The sequence below is a fragment of the Salmo salar genome, chromosome 04, assembly GCF_965601325.2.
Source record: "Salmo salar chromosome 04, fSalSal1, whole genome shotgun sequence".
Lineage (NCBI taxonomy): Eukaryota > Metazoa > Chordata > Actinopteri > Salmoniformes > Salmonidae > Salmo > Salmo salar.
Window position 1 is genome coordinate 11,863,173 of NC_138294.1, and position 16,459 is coordinate 11,879,631.

At 40.0% G+C, this 16,459-nt stretch overlaps 2 protein-coding genes across 2 annotated transcripts in view; both read right to left on the reverse strand.

Moving 5' to 3' along the window:
• The window catches only part of LOC106597121 (up-regulator of cell proliferation), a 116,178-nt gene that overhangs the window by 61,789 nt on the left and 37,930 nt on the right, over positions 1 to 16,459 (reverse strand). The window lies entirely within an intron of this gene.
• Positions 1,534 to 15,845, reverse strand: LOC106610458 (ecto-ADP-ribosyltransferase 4). Its single transcript, XM_014209835.3, has 3 exons — positions 15,814 to 15,845; positions 7,418 to 7,477; positions 1,534 to 2,589 (listed from the first exon to the last, which is right to left on the reverse strand). Exons 2-3 carry the CDS (start codon positions 7,475 to 7,477, stop codon positions 1,843 to 1,845), a joined length of 807 nt encoding a protein of 268 aa, XP_014065310.1. The 5' UTR covers positions 15,814 to 15,845; the 3' UTR covers positions 1,534 to 1,842.

Here is a 16,459-nt window from a genome sequence, read left to right on the forward strand (position 1 = left end):
TTTACAATGGCAGCTTCCTGTGCCCCGGTGAACATTTGGCCCCTTCCTCCGTCTCTCAGTCCTTTAGAAAAACAAAAAAATAGGGCTTGGACAATGCAGCCTAAAGATATTTCCCCCACAGTAGAGTAAATTCTACAGGAAATGTGTGCAGTTAGTGTATGACATCAGCCATTCATGAAGTAAACAGCTGTCACCCAACTGATACACTATGACATGGGGTGTACTACATAGTGTGAAATAAATTTTGGTTACATACCTGTACTCCAGTCTAAATGTCCGGATGACACAGGCGACAGTAAAACGGCTCAAGTTGGGCTGCACTCTCTGTCCAGCCTCTCGCATTGTCAGCCCATGGTTGATGACATGATCAACTAAGGTTGCTCTGATTTAATTTGAAAGTTGTTGTCTTCTTTGGCCATGAACTCCTCTACCAGCTCTACCCCTACCTCTCACTCTTCCTCCCCCTCTCATTCTCACCCTCCCTCTTCCTCTTCCTCTTCCTCTCTCTGCAACGGCTTCCATTGCTGTTGTAAAACAAAAGGTGCTCACCTGTGGTCTTTTCATAGTGCTTACTTCCTGATTGAAGTGGTAATAATTAACCATTGAGGTGTTTGGCCAGGTGGCACATGTATTGGCCAATGAGCTCATGTAGTGTCATTTTGAATGGCAGTGTTTTGAAATGGCAAACATGTGACTTTATGTCAGATTGTTGTGTCTTATGCAGAGAACCGTGTACAGTGCATTTAAAAAGTGCCATTTTGAATTGAAAAATGTGTGTTAAGCAGAAAATGTGTTTAGACTTTTGGAGACTTGAGAAGAGGTTTTGCTCTCTGTGTGTCAGTTTAAATAATTGTGCTGTGCATGTCATTTTAGTGTGTTAGCAATTGGAAAAAACTGTAATCTTCAACTTCATTAAAAGTTTATTTTTTATTTGTATCATCCATAGATCTATAACAGAGTTGGTATAGAAAAAGGACATGCGATGTAGACCAATTTTCGTAATATACAAGAAACGTATTTGTCATACAAAAGAGCCCAACTCTGAATGACGTTTCAGATGTTTACTCAGCGAAGAATACAGTACAGCTGAATACAGTACATGCAATACAGTGCAGTGTCCACTACCCTTAGCTCTCACCCCCTCCCTTCCACAAAGATGTACTTCACTACTTTAACATCAGCCAGGATTTCTCCATGCTCCTCCGTGCACACCACAGGACTTATCAGTCAGGAGAGTTATTGGGAGTACACATTCCTACAGTCCACTGCAGTCCACTAATTAATTATACTCTTCTCATACACAAAGAGCTTAACCTAACACTACTTTCATTTCATTTACAATCTATCAGATATAATCCTTTTTTTCTTTATTGACAAAAGCAAAAGCTGCATGCACATGCTGAACAATGTCAACAATATCATAAAATAAGAATCCTAATATGTGCAAACATGTCTTAACTGAGCAAGCCGTGTCTTAACTGAGCAAGCCGTGTCTTAACTGAGCAAGCAGTGTCTTAACTGACCAAGGCGTGTCTTAACTGAGCAAGCCGTGTCTTAACTGAGCAAGCAATGTCTTAACTGACCAAGCCGTGTCTTAACTGACCAAGCCGTGTCTTAACTGAGCAAGCCATGTCTTAACTGAGCAAGCCGTGTCTTAACTGAGCAAGCCGTGTCTTAACTGAGCAAGCAATACAAATCACGCCATGTTGACAGTAGCATAACAGCTGAGATTTGGGAATGATTGATCATTCTCTATTTATGATGAAGGGAACTTGAAGGGTGTACTGTAGCCTGCTGATAATGTTTTACAGACTGTAGGTAAGCAGATGTGCTGGTTTTATTTCACCCTATTTGGAGCGACTTGACCATTTTGCAATTCAGGTCACTCAATGTTTTGTTGCCCTGTAGTTTGTACACAACATCGCACCAAAGATCCTTCACTTCTTCTTTCTTGATCACGGCTGTAATGTTGAACACTTCATAGGGTGGAATCAACACCTCCTTTTCATAATCTCCCATCACTGGGTAGGATTTGAGGTAAGCACCAAAACATGTCTTTATCTCAAAGCAGGACTTCTCTCCAAAATGTGTCAAGTTCTTTAGGAAAGAGCTGGAGGCAAATGAGCCAAAACGGATTTCCTTGTTCACTTCACCTGTAAAGTTCAATTTAGTTCTTCTGTATGTGGTGTAACAGCCCTGTTGGTCTGGGTTTTGTTTCAGGAGGAGAATAGCTTCAGTCAGCAGGAAATGCAGGGAGTGGAACGTGAAAGAAGAAGTGTAGATGCTCTTGTTGGTAAAACATGCTTGGTTAAAATCTTTGTATATTTTGGGTTGTCCTGCAGTGTAAGCACAGATAGCCTGGACATGCTTCAGTTTAAGATTGTCTTTAATGGTCCTGTTTCTTGCACACTTTTCTGCCATTGTCCAGGAAGCATTGAAGTTTTTTGTTGTTTTTTTCTCCTCCTCAAGATATTTGTTCTCTATCAGCAATGACATTTCCTTTCTACAGCCGTTGTACATGTCGTCAACAGAGTCAAGGGCCATGTTCAGGGGAATAGGAGGAGAGACATAGCGACCACCATCCGTTTTCTGTAGAAAGAGAACATAACTACCTCCATCACACTGACTGTAGAGAGAACATAACTACCTGAATCACAGAGAGAGAACATAACTAACTGAATCACACTGACTGTAGAGAGAGAACATAACTAACTGAATCACACTGACTGTAGAGAGAGAACATAACTACCTGAATCACACTGACTGTAGATAGAGAACATAACTACCTGAATCACACTGAGTGTAGAGAGAACATAACTACCTGATTCACACTGACTGTAGATAGAGAACATAACTACCTGAATCACACTGACTGTAGAGAGAACATAACTACCTGATTCACACTGACTGTAGATAGAGAACATAACTAACTGAATCACACTGACTGTAGAGAGAGAACATAACTAACTGAATCACACTGAGTGTATAGAGAGAACATAACTAACTGAATCACACTGACTGTAGAGAGAACATAACTAACTGAATCACACTGAGTGTATAGAGAGAACATAACTACCTGAATCACACTGACTGTAGAGAGAACATAACTACCTGAATCACACTGACTGTATAGAGAGAACATAACTACCTGAATCACACTGACTGTATAGAGAGAACATAACTACCTGAATCACACTGACTGTAGAGAGAGAACATAACTACCTGAATCACACTGACTGTAGGAGAGAACATAACTACCTGAATCACACTGACTGTAGAGAGAGAACATAACTACCTGAATCACACTGACTGTATGGAGAGAGAACATAACTACCTGAATCACACTGACTGTATGAGAGAGAACATAACTACCTGAATCACACTGACTGTATAGAGAGAACATAACTACCTGAATCACACTGACTGTAGAGAGAGAACATAACTACCTGAATCACACTGACTGTATGAGAGAGAACATAACTACCTGAATCACACTGACTGTAGAGAGAGAACATAACTACCTGAATCACACTGACTGTAGAGAGAGAACATAACTACCTGAATCACACTGACTGTAGAGAGAGAACATAACTACCTGAATCACACTGACTGTAGATAGAGAACATAACTACCTGAATCACACTGACTGTATAGAGAGAACATAACTACCTGAATCACACTGACTGTAGATAGAGAACATAACTACCTGAATCACACTGACTGTAGAGAGAGAACATAACTACCTGAATCACACTGACTGTAGATAGAGAACATAACTACCTGAATCACACTGACTGTAGATAGAGAACATAACTACCTGAATCACACTGACTGTATGAGAGAGAACATAACTACCTGAATCACACTGACTGTAGAGAGAGAACATAACTACCTGAATCACACTGACTGTAGAGAGAACATAACTACCTGAATCACACTGACTGACTGTAGAGAGAACATAACTACCTGAATCACACTGACTGTAGAGAGAACATAACTACCTGAATCACACTGACTGTAGAGAGAACATAACTACCTGAATCACACTGACTGTATAGAGAGAGAACATAACTACCTGAATCACACTGACTGTAGAGAGAACATAACTACCTGAATCACACTGACTGTAGCGAGAACATAACTAGCTGAATCACACTGACTGTATAGAGAGAACATAACTACCTGAATCACACTGACTGTAGAGAGAACATAACTACCTGAATCACACTGACTGTATAGAGAGAGAACATAACTACCTGAATCACACTGACTGTAGAGAGAACATAACTACCTGAATCACACTGACTGTAGCGAGAACATAACTACCTGAATCACACTGACTGTATGGAGAGAGAACATAACTACCTGAATCACACTGACTGTAGAGAGAGAACATAACTACCTGAATCACACTGACTGTAGAGAGAGAACATAACTACCTGAATCACACTGACTGTAGATAGAGAACATAACTACCTGAATCACACTGACTGTAGAGAGAGAACATAACTACCTGAATCACACTGACTGTATAGAGAGAACATAACTAACTGAATCACACTGACTGTAGAGAGAACATAACTACCTGAATCACACTGACTGTAGAGAGAACATAACTACCTGAATCACACTGACTGACTGTAGAGAGAACATAACTACCTGAATCACACTGACTGTATAGAGAGAACATAACTACCTGAATCACACTGACTGTATAAGGCCATGGATGAGATATAAATCAAGTAAATCACACACACACACACACACACACACACACACACACACACAAACAAGGGGTGATAAAGGCCATAAATGAACCAAAGGGGCTGACTGAACGTCTTACCAACCCTTTGTTAAACGTGTGAACACCTAATCAAGATGTATTAGTGTTTTTATTTTTCATATTTGTTTGAATTTTTCCTTCCTCTTCAACATTTTTTATTTAAACATTATTTAACTAGGCAAGTCAGTTAAGAACAAATTCTTATTTTCAATGATGGCCTAGGAACAGTGGGTTAACTGCCTTGTTCAGGGGCAGAATGACAGATTTTTACCTTGTCAGTTCAGGGATTCAATCCAGCAGCCTTTTGGTTACTGGCCCAACACTCTAACCACTAGGCTACCTGTCGCCCCTTTACAGAGACATTACAGAGTATTTTGTGTAGATCATTGACAAAAAATGACAATTAAATACATTTTAATCCCATCTTCTAACAACATGTGAAAAAAGTGCAGGGGTTTGACAAACTGACTTGTTAGAGATGTGGCATCCTATGACAGTGTCACCATGAAAGTTACTGAGCTCTTCAGTAAGGTTATTCTTCTGCCAAGTTTTGTCTACGTAGAATGCATGGCTATGTCCTCGACTTTACACACCTATCAGCAACGGGTGTGGCTGAAATAGCCAAAATCACTAATTTGAAGGGGTGTCCACATACTTTTGTATATATAGTGTACAGTGCATTCGGAAAGTATTCAGACCACTTGACTTTTTCCACATTTTGTTACGTTACAGCCTTATTCTAAAATGGATTAAATTGTTTTTTTTTCTTCATGAATCTGCACAAAATTCCACATAACGATAAAACAAAAACAGGTTTTTAGAAATGTTTACAAATGTATAAAAAACTAACTGAAATACTACATTTACATAAGTATTCAGACCCTTTACTCACCTTTGGCAGTAATTATAGCTTTGAGTCTTCTTGCGTATGACACTACAAGCTTGGCACACCAGTATTTGGGGAGTTTCCCCCATTTTTATCTGCAGATCCTCTCAAGCTCTGTCAGATTGGATGGGGAGTGTCGCTGCACAGCTATTTTGAGGTCTCTCCAGAGATGTTCGATCGGGTTCAAGTCTGGGCTCTGGTGCGCAACTCAAGGACACCCAAAGACTTGTCCCGAAGCCACTCCTGCATTGTCTTGGCTGTGTGCTTAGGGTCGTTGTCTTGTTGGAAGGTGAATCTTCACCCCAGTCTGAGGTCCTGAGCGCTCTGGAGCAGGTTTTCATCAAGGATCTCTCTGTACTTACATCTTTGCCTCCAATCTGACTAGTCTCCCAGTCCCTGCAACTGAAAAACAGCCCACAGCATGATGCTGCCACCACCATGCTTCACCGTAGGAATGGTGCTAGGTTTCCTCCAGACGTGACGCTTGGCATTCAGGCTAAAGAGTTCAATCTTGGTTTCATCAGACTAGAGAATCTTGTTTCTCATGGTCTGAGATCTGTCACGTGCCTTTTACTGAGGAGTGGCTTCCGTCTGGCCACTCTACCATAAAGGCCTGATTGGTGGAGTGCTGAGAGATGGTTGTCCTTCTGGAAGGTTCTCCCATCTCCACAGAGGAACTCTAGAGCTCTGTCAGAGTGACTATCGGGTTCTTGGTCACCTCCCTGACCAAGGCCCTTCTCCCTGATTGCTCAGTTTGGCCAGGTGGCCAGCTCTAGGTAGTCTTGGTGGTTCCAAACTTCTTCCATTATAGAATGATGGAGGACACTGTTCTTGGGGACCTTCAATGCTGCAGAAAGTTGATTTGTACCCTTCCCCAGATCTGTGCCTCGACACAATCCGGACAATCCGGACAATTCCTTCAACCTCATGGCATGGTTTTTGCTCTGACATGCACTGTCAATCTCAAAGACGATCAATGGAAACAAGATGCATCTGAGCTCAATTTAGAGTCTCATAGCAACGAGTCTGAATACCTATGTGAATGAGGTATTTCTGTTTTTAATTTTTTAATATATTTGCAAAAATGTCTAAAAACCTGTTTTCGCTTTGTAATTATGGGGTAGTGTGTATTGAATCCATTTTAGAATAAGGCTGTAATAAAATGTGGAAAAAGTTAGGGGATCTGAATACTTTCCGAAGGCACTGTACCATATGTGTAGGATCTTAATTTGAGCTAGTTTGCTACAGCAGGAAAATAATCCTAGAGCAGCAGGAAATGTAGATTATTATGTGGATTATAATGAATGAAAAAAATGTTGTAAGGGTTGATACATTTTTTGTTAGGGCAAATTAAGTATGACGTTCTAAAGTGAAATGACTATCTTTAGAATCCTTTTTAATTCTTCGAATAGACTACACTACCTCCAATACACTACAAGTTTGGATTTCCTACAAGTTTGGATTTCCTGCTGAACAGGAAAATTCTTACCAACAAAAGAGTGATCAAATTAAGATACTACATCTATATCAGTAGCTACATTAGGCTCAATTTAGTCCCCTTTTCACCCCTCATACACACACGCACACACACACACACACACACACACACACACACACACACACACACACACACACACACACACACACACACACACACACACACACACACACACACACACACACACACACACACACAGACAGACAGGCACACGCATACACAGACCAAAAATATATTTAACTCAACTTACAATCTCTACGGCCACACCAGAGGTCAACAGAAGAAATGTCCATACTGTAATGATCGCCATCTTCATTCAAATCAACCGCAGACATAAAGGAGGAAAGAGAAAACACAGTAACATTATGGCATTATTGATGACTATGTTAAACATGGGTAGCAAATTGTCCTCTTGGAGAGCTACAGTACTGTGGGTGCAGGGTTTTACTGCAGCCCTGCTTCAACACATCCAATTCAACTATTCGGCAGGTAGCTTAGTGGTTAAGAGGGTTGGGTCAGTAACTGAAAAGTTGCTGGTTTGAATCCCAGAGCTGACTAGATGAAACATCTGTCTGTGCTCTTGAGCAAGGCGCTTAACCCGAATGGCTCTGGATAAGAGTTTCAGCTAAATTACTCAAATGTAATCAGGATGTTGTCAATGTATGTTGAATCAGGTGTGTTTGAGCAGGGCTGGATCACAGTAGCTTTCCAAGAGGAGGGTTGTCCACCTCTGGAGTTAAAGGCTACAAACAAACTTGTCTGTGGGGTGCAATGGAAACCCTGTGTCAGAGACACATGGAATAGAAATGACCTTGTGTTTAGATGAAGCTTCTTTAAGATGCTGTGTCTGTATTCATGGCTGTTTTATACTAGTATTGTCATGGTAGTTTCACAGCTCCTCCTCTGTTCGTCTGAGAAATGACACTAACATAGTGTACCCCTCAAACCTCAAACTCAGAAGCAGACCACACACACACACACACACATACAGACAGGAAACACTTATTTCATGCTGATCTATGTGTGAACATGACTAACAACAGCAACACCACTGCTGATAGGGAGAAAAGGTTCCCATAGTAAGAGTACATCATAATGATCAACATCTTCCTCTAATTAGGGACTGATTCAGACCTGGATTACTCTTTAGCCAATATACCACCAATCAATCAATCACCCAAAATAAAGGAAAGCAGCACTATGGTGAAGCCTGCGTCCCTCCAGGAACACGAGTCTACTAGTCTAAGCTTTGTCTGCCAATCATTCATTTAGCTGGTTGAGGTAAATACTGTCCTCTATTGGTTGATGTGCAGAATGCACCGTGTCAAGACAAGGCCTCTAGGTACATTAGTGTGGACATTTGCTTTTCAGTGCCAAGGGTACGGGATCTTTTACATTGAAAACAATGTAAGAAACCTTATCACATTTGCAAGGTAGATCGATTTACAATTCACATCCCCGTAATTGTTTAACTGATCAAAAAATCTATATGATATTCATAATCCTAAATTCACAATCAACAAGTACATAGAATGCACTGTATACATACAGTACATATCTCAACTGAACGTCAAGTTTTGATCACACACGTACACACAAACATATTTGTTTTACTATCCTTCTGGGGACCAAACAATTGATTGCAATTTAATTATCCTATTTTGCCTAACCCTAAACCTAAACCTAACCCTAACCTTTAACCTAACCCTAACTTTAACTTCTTACCTTAATTCTAAACCTAATAGAAAAAGAATGTGAAACTAGGAGTCCAACTATGGAAGCCCTGCCCAACCTATGTAAATTAACATTTAACAAAAAAATCCACAGTCTGTTAACAGACAAAAGCAAATGCATTAAATTAGAAACTCATAAGCAAAGAGAAGTTCACATTTCCATCAAAGGGGAATATGTGCAAAATGGCTGTTGTTGAACCACACCAATGATTAGACTATATCTTCATCATCACATCATGAAAGGTCATGTTGATGTTCATTTCTCTTCTGTCTCTCTTTTCCCCCTTCTCTCTGTATCCTCTGTGTGTCTGTCGATGCGCTCTCTTTCTCCTCTCTCTTGCTCCTCTTTCTCTCCCTCTCAATTCAGATCAATTTAAGGGCTTTATTGGCATGGGAAACATATGTTAACATTGCCAAAGCAAGTGAAATAGATAATAAACAAAAGTGAAATAAACAAGAAAACATTTACAGTAAACATTACACAAGTTCCAAAGGAATAGAGACATTTCAAATGTCATATTATGTCTATATACAGTGTTGTAACGATGTGCAAATAGTTCAAGTACAAAAGGGAAAATAAATAAACATAAATATGGGTTTACAATGGTGTTTGTTCTTCACTGGTTGCCCTTTTCTTGCCTCTGTCTCCTGTATATCTCTCTTTCTGTATATCTCTCTTTCTCCTCTATTTCTATCTCTCTCTCTGTCTTTCTATTTCTCCTCTTCTTTCGGTCTCTCTCATTCTCCTTTTTTTGAGTCTCTCTCTCTTTCTCCTCTGATCTCCAGGCTCAAATCGTCAGTCCACCAGGTAGGTAGAGTATAAATCTACAGTGATTATAGTAGTTCAATAGCAGTCAGCTTTATTATCCCACATGTGTTTAGTAAGAAAGACAACTGTCTCTCTCTTTTCTTTTCTCAGGGCCTGGTGTGAAGCTGGTGGGAGGAGACAGTCGCTGTGCTGGTGGAGTGGATTGATACGACCAGGGAGAATGGCCCCCCTCTGGAGGGCTGAAACTTTATTTTTCTATGACCTTGGAAGAAATTTAGAAGGAGTGACTGCAACCACCATTATTCCTTTTTGTTTGTTTTGAGTTTTGCCACAGGGGAAACATGGGGTTTTGTTTATTTTAAGAGACTAGTTTAATTACGTCTGTTTTGCGTTCTGTACATTTAATTCCAGGATTTTTTTATTTTTTATTTTGTAGATTTTATTTTGTTGATTCTTAAAGAGTCGATGTCTGCGCCCCTGCGTAAATCTAATTAGCATAATACAAAAATCCTCTTAAAAATCCATCAGCTTAAACTAGAGAAATCTGTTTTTTTTGCAGTGGATGCATCTCAATCCACCGCATCCGCTGATGTCGCCCTTCTACATCTGCAGCAGTTTGGGTTACACATTAATACACATTGTTATTGTAGTTTGGTCAGGACGTGGCAGGGGTGTTTGTTTTATGTGGTTCGGGGTTTGTTGGGTTATGTGTTTATGTAGAGGGGTGTTTGTTTAGAGTGTTCCGGGGTTTTAGGTTTATGTTCTAGGTTTTGTATTTCTATGATTTTCTAGGTTGTGTATTTCTTTGTTGGTCTGGTATGGCTCTCAGTCAGGAACAGCTGTACATCGTTGTTGCTGATTGAGAGTCATACTTAGGTAGCCCTTTTTTCACCTGTGTTTTTGTGGGAAGTTGTTTTTGCACTGCTGTGTGTGTAGCCTGCAATACTGTTCGTTCATTTGTTTTCTTGTTTTGTTATTAAGTGTTCTAATAAAAGTTAATATGAGCACTCAACCCGCTGCGACTTGGTCCACTTCATACGACGGCCGTTACAGAAAGCCTGAATAAGTTCAAGCGTAAACATTTTCTTAACCAGTCACAGAAGTTGCATTAACTGTGCAATAATAATGTTTCAAATGATTTTTGAATGACTACCTCATCTCTGTTCCCCACACCTATAATTATCTGTAAAGGCCCTCCGTCGAGCAGTACATTTCACATACAGATTCAAACGTAAAGACCAGAAGTTTTTCAATGCCTCGCAAAGAAAGGCACGTATTGGTAGATGTGTAAACATTTTCAAAAGCAGACAATGAATATCCCTTTGAGCATGGTGAAGTTATTAATTACACTTTGGATGGTGTATCAATACACCCAGTCACTACAAAGACACAGGCGTCCTTCCTAACTCAGTTGCCGGAGAGGAAGGAAACCGCTCAGGGATTGCACAATGAGGCCAATGGTGACTTAAAATTTCAGTTTAATGGCTGTGATAGGAGACAACGGAGGATGGATAAACAACATTATAGTTACACCACAATACTAACCTAAATGACAGAGTGCCTAGAAGGAAGCCTGTACATAATACAAATATTCCAAAACATGCATTAAAGTAAAACTGCAAAAAATGTGGCGAAGAAATTATCCTTGTCTCCTAAATACAAAGCGAAATGTTTGGGGCAAATCCAACACATCACTGAGTACCACTCTTCATATTTTCAAGCATGGTGGTGGTTACATCATGTTATGGTTATGCTTGTTATTGGCAAGGTCTAGGGAGATTTTTCAGATAAAAATAAATGGATTAGAGCTACGCAAAGACAAAACTCTAGAGGGAAACTGGTTCAGTCTGCTTTCCAATAACCTAAAATGTAATTCCAAATATACACCGGAGTTGCTTACCAAGATTACATTAAATGTTCCTGAGTGGCCTCATTACAGTGTTGACTTAAATAGGCTGGAAAATGTATGGCAAGACTTGAAAGTGGCTATCTAGCAATGATCAACAATCAACATGGCAGAGCTTGAAGAATCCAGGAGTGCAAAGCTCTTAGAGACTTAACCAGAAAGAGTCACAGCTGTAATCGCTGGCAAAGGTGATTGATTCAGGGGTGTGAAGACCTATGTAAATGAGATATTTCTGTGTTTCATTTTCAATAAATTAGCAAAAATGTCTAAAAACATGGTTTCTCTTTGTCGTTGTGGGGTATTCTGGGTATTGTTTGAATTCAGGATATACATTAACACAACAAAATGTGGAATTAGTCAAGGGGTATGAATAGTTTCTGAAGGCACTGTATGGTGTGAAAATGTTAGCATGGGTTGTTTCAAATACATAATTTTTTATATTTGACAAAGTCTAAACCTGAATTCCCACCAAAACTGGTGAATTACGTTTACTTTCTGTCCATCATTATACAATTGTTTGTGCTATAGTTCAGTCAATATTTAATAGATTTTTTCAATTCTAAAAGCTTTGAGTATCTCATTCTTTATGCAGCTGTTACATTTTTTGTAACCTTTTGATAACCGTTGCTAGCATTACTATTATTAGTATATTCATCTGTCCATTCTTATTTTTCTGTAAAAAAAAGGGGATATCTTTTCCACAAGCCATTTTTGTTTGTTGTTGAAGTTTGAAAAACAAACATAAAATATTTCGTTGTTGATTTTTACCTCTCATTACGTTATTGACTATGAATTATGAATGTTATTATGTGGATTATTGTTGTTAGTACAGTATATAGAGATAGTTGGCCAATTGCAACCAACAGGCAGAACTTAACATTCAGCTAAATGTTATGAACCCGATTTCTTAAAACGCTACTAATGGGAGATTACATGCACCTGCGTATTAAAACTAACTTGCTTGCTTTCAAAAACCCACAAGAATAAACCAGCAGCTCAGTTGATCTCCTGTTGTTATTGGCCACGTTCCACTGCCCAGACGTTGCTGACATATGCCAGACTTTACAATGCCTGGATAGGTATTTTATGTATCAGCTAACCGCATTATACGTTACAGCAATCTGGCGCTCGACGGTACAGTCGATGACGTGGCATGCAACCATTGGTTGACGCATGCAACGTCTGAGCAGGGGAATGTGACCACTGTGTCAAGCGAGTTTGATACCAGACAGCTGCATTTACGCCTTGATCACCCGACAGCGTCATTGCGCAAAATGGTACGCAGCATCATCTGGATATGTGTGCAACAAAAGTTCAACATTCACCTTCTGCTACCATTTCTGTCAAACCATCGACACATACAGTTTGATGCATACGTTCGATAAATCCAACTTATGCAGCACCGTTGGCGACGCATTTCTTTATTTTTTTGTCTGTTCTGTATTTTATTATTTTGGCATTAATACGTGTACGGAAAATACGGAGCGTAGGGGTTGGTAATGTTCTCTAGTTGCGCCGTGATTGGCTCAGTGTTCTGTCAGTCATGGGGACACTATGTCACCCCTAAATCGGGTAGAGCTCGAAAATTCAAGCCCCTTGGGTGCTACCCATCCAAGAAGGCTCCAGGTCATTCGCCACAGATAAAATTACCAAAATCACTTTACATCTACAGTAGCTTTGATTGGACTAATCATGTCAACATCATACTTTCAAAACCTTAACTAGCAAGCTAGACAAGCAGGCATGATCATGCATCAAGTCGGCAATCTACTGGCAAATCCTTTTCAATTCTTGTCATATGAAGAGAAATTATAGATAAAACATATTGCTGCTCATCGGCCATTGGACATAAACATTACACAACAAGTTGGAAATCGCAAATTCAACAATGAGTGCTAAGGCGCCACTGCAGCCCCGGGTTCGATCTCAGGCTGTTACAGCCGGCTGAGACCAGGAGACCCATGAGGCGGCGCACAATTGGCCCAGCGTTGTCTGTGTTAGGGGAGGGTTTGGCCGGCCGGGATGTCCTCATCGTGCTCTAGCAACTCCATGTGGCGGGGCATGCTCCTGTAAGCTGACTTCGGTCGTCAGGTTGACTGTTTCCTCCAACATATTGGTGCGGCTGGCTTCCGTGTTAAGTGAACAGTGAGTCAAGATGCAGTGCAGCTTGGCTCTCGACCTTCGCCGAGTCCGTAGGGGAGTTGCAGCGATGAGACAAGATCGTAACTAGCAATTGGATATCACGAAAAACGCCATGGACCAGAAAAGTCTAATACATTGGCCATGCTGGTCTGCCATGTTCAAAACAACTGGAAACTCAGTACTGGAAAATCTCAGACTGCAGTGAGTTCAAGACAACTGGGAACTCGGATAAAACTTGATTCGACTGGGAAAATATGGAAAATAATTTTGAATGGTCATCTAACTTGGAATTCCAAATTGGGATTTCGGGCCTCTTTCTAAAGCCCACAGGAAGGACCGCCACGCCACCTTCCTGTTCAAGTGAGCACAGCACATCGTGAGTCCAAAAATGTCTTGTATGCTGCTGCATAAATGATGTAATATGCCAGGGAGATATGTATACTGTAACTAAGAAAGTGATACTAAGTGTATGTTGTGTAGTAAGCTGTTAGTAGCCAATGTACCTCACCCTAATAATTTGGTCCCTTTCCCCCTCATAACTTAGCCTACTGTTCTGACTTGGTGGTGCACATATAGTCTGTCTTAGAGCAATGTCATCATAGAATATTGTAAGAGCTTTCATTGCCTGTTTATATGCCCCCTTTATTTGTCCTACGGTTCTGACTTGTACAGGGAGAATACTGTAAGAATGGCCCATGTTCTAGATTCTGTCACTGTACATTTAAAAAGTGCTGAACAAATAGTTATGTCGGTCTTAGCTCGCTCATTAATGTCTTGATGGTCAGGTGTAGCAGTGGTAAGGTGTTGGGACTGCTGTTGGGACTCTGCTGTTGGGACAGCTTTGTGTAGGCTCTAACAGTTTGTGGGCACCGTTTGTCACAGTTATAGTGCAATTAATGTATTGTTTAATGTTGTGTTGTGTAGTGGCTTTGCTGGCACGCATCTAAAAACAATTGGGGGGAGTTTGCCCCACACAGAATGAACTGCAACTGCAACGCAATGCGTTCCATTGGAAATGAATGTACTTCTGGTATACTAAAATACATTTGAACATGTGGAGAGAGAATGCAGGAGACAGTCAACTAATAAAGCAGGCAGCGGACCACTTAGTGGTGCTGAAACGTAAAGCTGCAACCGCAGTGCATTCAATAGAAGGTGAACAGCGCCTGGTGCTGAAAATATAGCTAACTTGTTATGTAAGTGTTGCACAGCAACAGATGGAGAAAACATACACCAGTTGGAGTAAAAAAAATTCCAAGCCTAGTCCAGTAAAAATAACTTCATTGTCTGAGGTAGGCTATAAGGTATACCTCACTGATTTGACAGATTCAACGCAGTTACATACCTCCGACACCACCAAAATATCAGCTATGCAGATAATTGTTTTTGTTTCAATTAAGGATTCTAGCTTTGAAGGGGTAAGAGAGCTTTAATACTTCAGGCTTCAAGTGATTGAATTCATTGCCAGACATCATTAGAAGTGCAGAATGTGTATTAAATATTTAAGTCCATATTTGTCCCGTTTTAGGAATGTGCATAATGCCTACATCATAATGACTATGTCATAATGCCTATATCATAATGCCTTCATCATAATGCCTATATCATAATGCCTAGATCATAAATCCTACATCATAATGCCTAGATCGTAATGTCTACATCATAATGCCTACATCGTAATGCCTACATCATAATGCCTACATCATAATGACTATATCATAATGCCTTCATCATAATGCCTATATCATAATGCCTATATCATAATGCCTACATCATAATGCCTACATCATAATGCCTACATCATAATTTCTACGTCATAATGACTATATCATAATGCCTACATCATAATGCCTTCATCATAATGCCTATATCATAATGCCTATATTTACTAATGACGTATTCATTAGTTACTATTGTTACAATAAACATATTATAGAAGGTTTGTATAAAATAAATTGCATATGCAGTCTTTCCAAATTATTCACAGATATTGAACTGTCAATTTGGAAAGAACACCCATTTGTAATAACAAAACATGCAACAAGAATGTAGTTCAGGCTTGTTCCTTGTAAGTCTAACTTTATAGATGTCCTTACCTTTGCCTGTTTAGTTGGGTATATAGAGTCGTATGTCTACAAGCGGAGATGCAGCTGACGCTTTATAGAGATGCGGGGCGTTGTACTTCACAAAGTGATTGGTCACCCTTATCTTGAAGGCGTTCCCTTTTTAGTCAGTCATGCAATTTCTTGTAAATCCTGGGTTGAGTTGCTGCCAGACTACATTGCTGACTCACTCCAGATCTTACAATGTCAGTGTATCACTATCACTTAATGTCCAATATACGAATGCCAATTAAGCAAATTGAGAGAGAGAGAGAGAGAGAGAGAGAGAGAGAGAGAGAGAGAGAGAGAGAGAGATTTCACCCATTGGGACAAACACCCCATTGAAACCATGCATGCAGAGTTCTGTAAGATGCCCCTACATGTAAAGATTATAACGAAAAACAATGCATGCAGGGTAGAATTAGGCCAATATCCACTAATAATAAAAACTCAAAATAACAATTCAGTTTTGAGTTCACAAACCTGTTCTACTAACACACTGAAGCCTCAGGACCAGAAAATCCAAACAATCAGAATAAACCAAATTACAACACAGTCAAATCAAAACTACATTACCTATTGGGAAACACAAGCACAAAGGAAAATGCAGTGCTATCTGGCCCTAAATCGACAGTACGCC

What these genes read in the sequence shown, in the direction of transcription:
- LOC106610458 (XM_014209835.3), bottom strand. Translation starts at nt 7,477, where the DNA reads ATGGCGATCATTACAGTATGGACATTTCTTCTGTTGACCTCTGGTGTG. An exon ending in CTGGTGTGGCCGTAGAGATT is followed by an intron (nt 2,590 to 7,417) that starts GTAAGTTGAGTT and finishes CTCTTTCTACAG; the next exon opens with AAAACGGATGGTGGTCGCTA.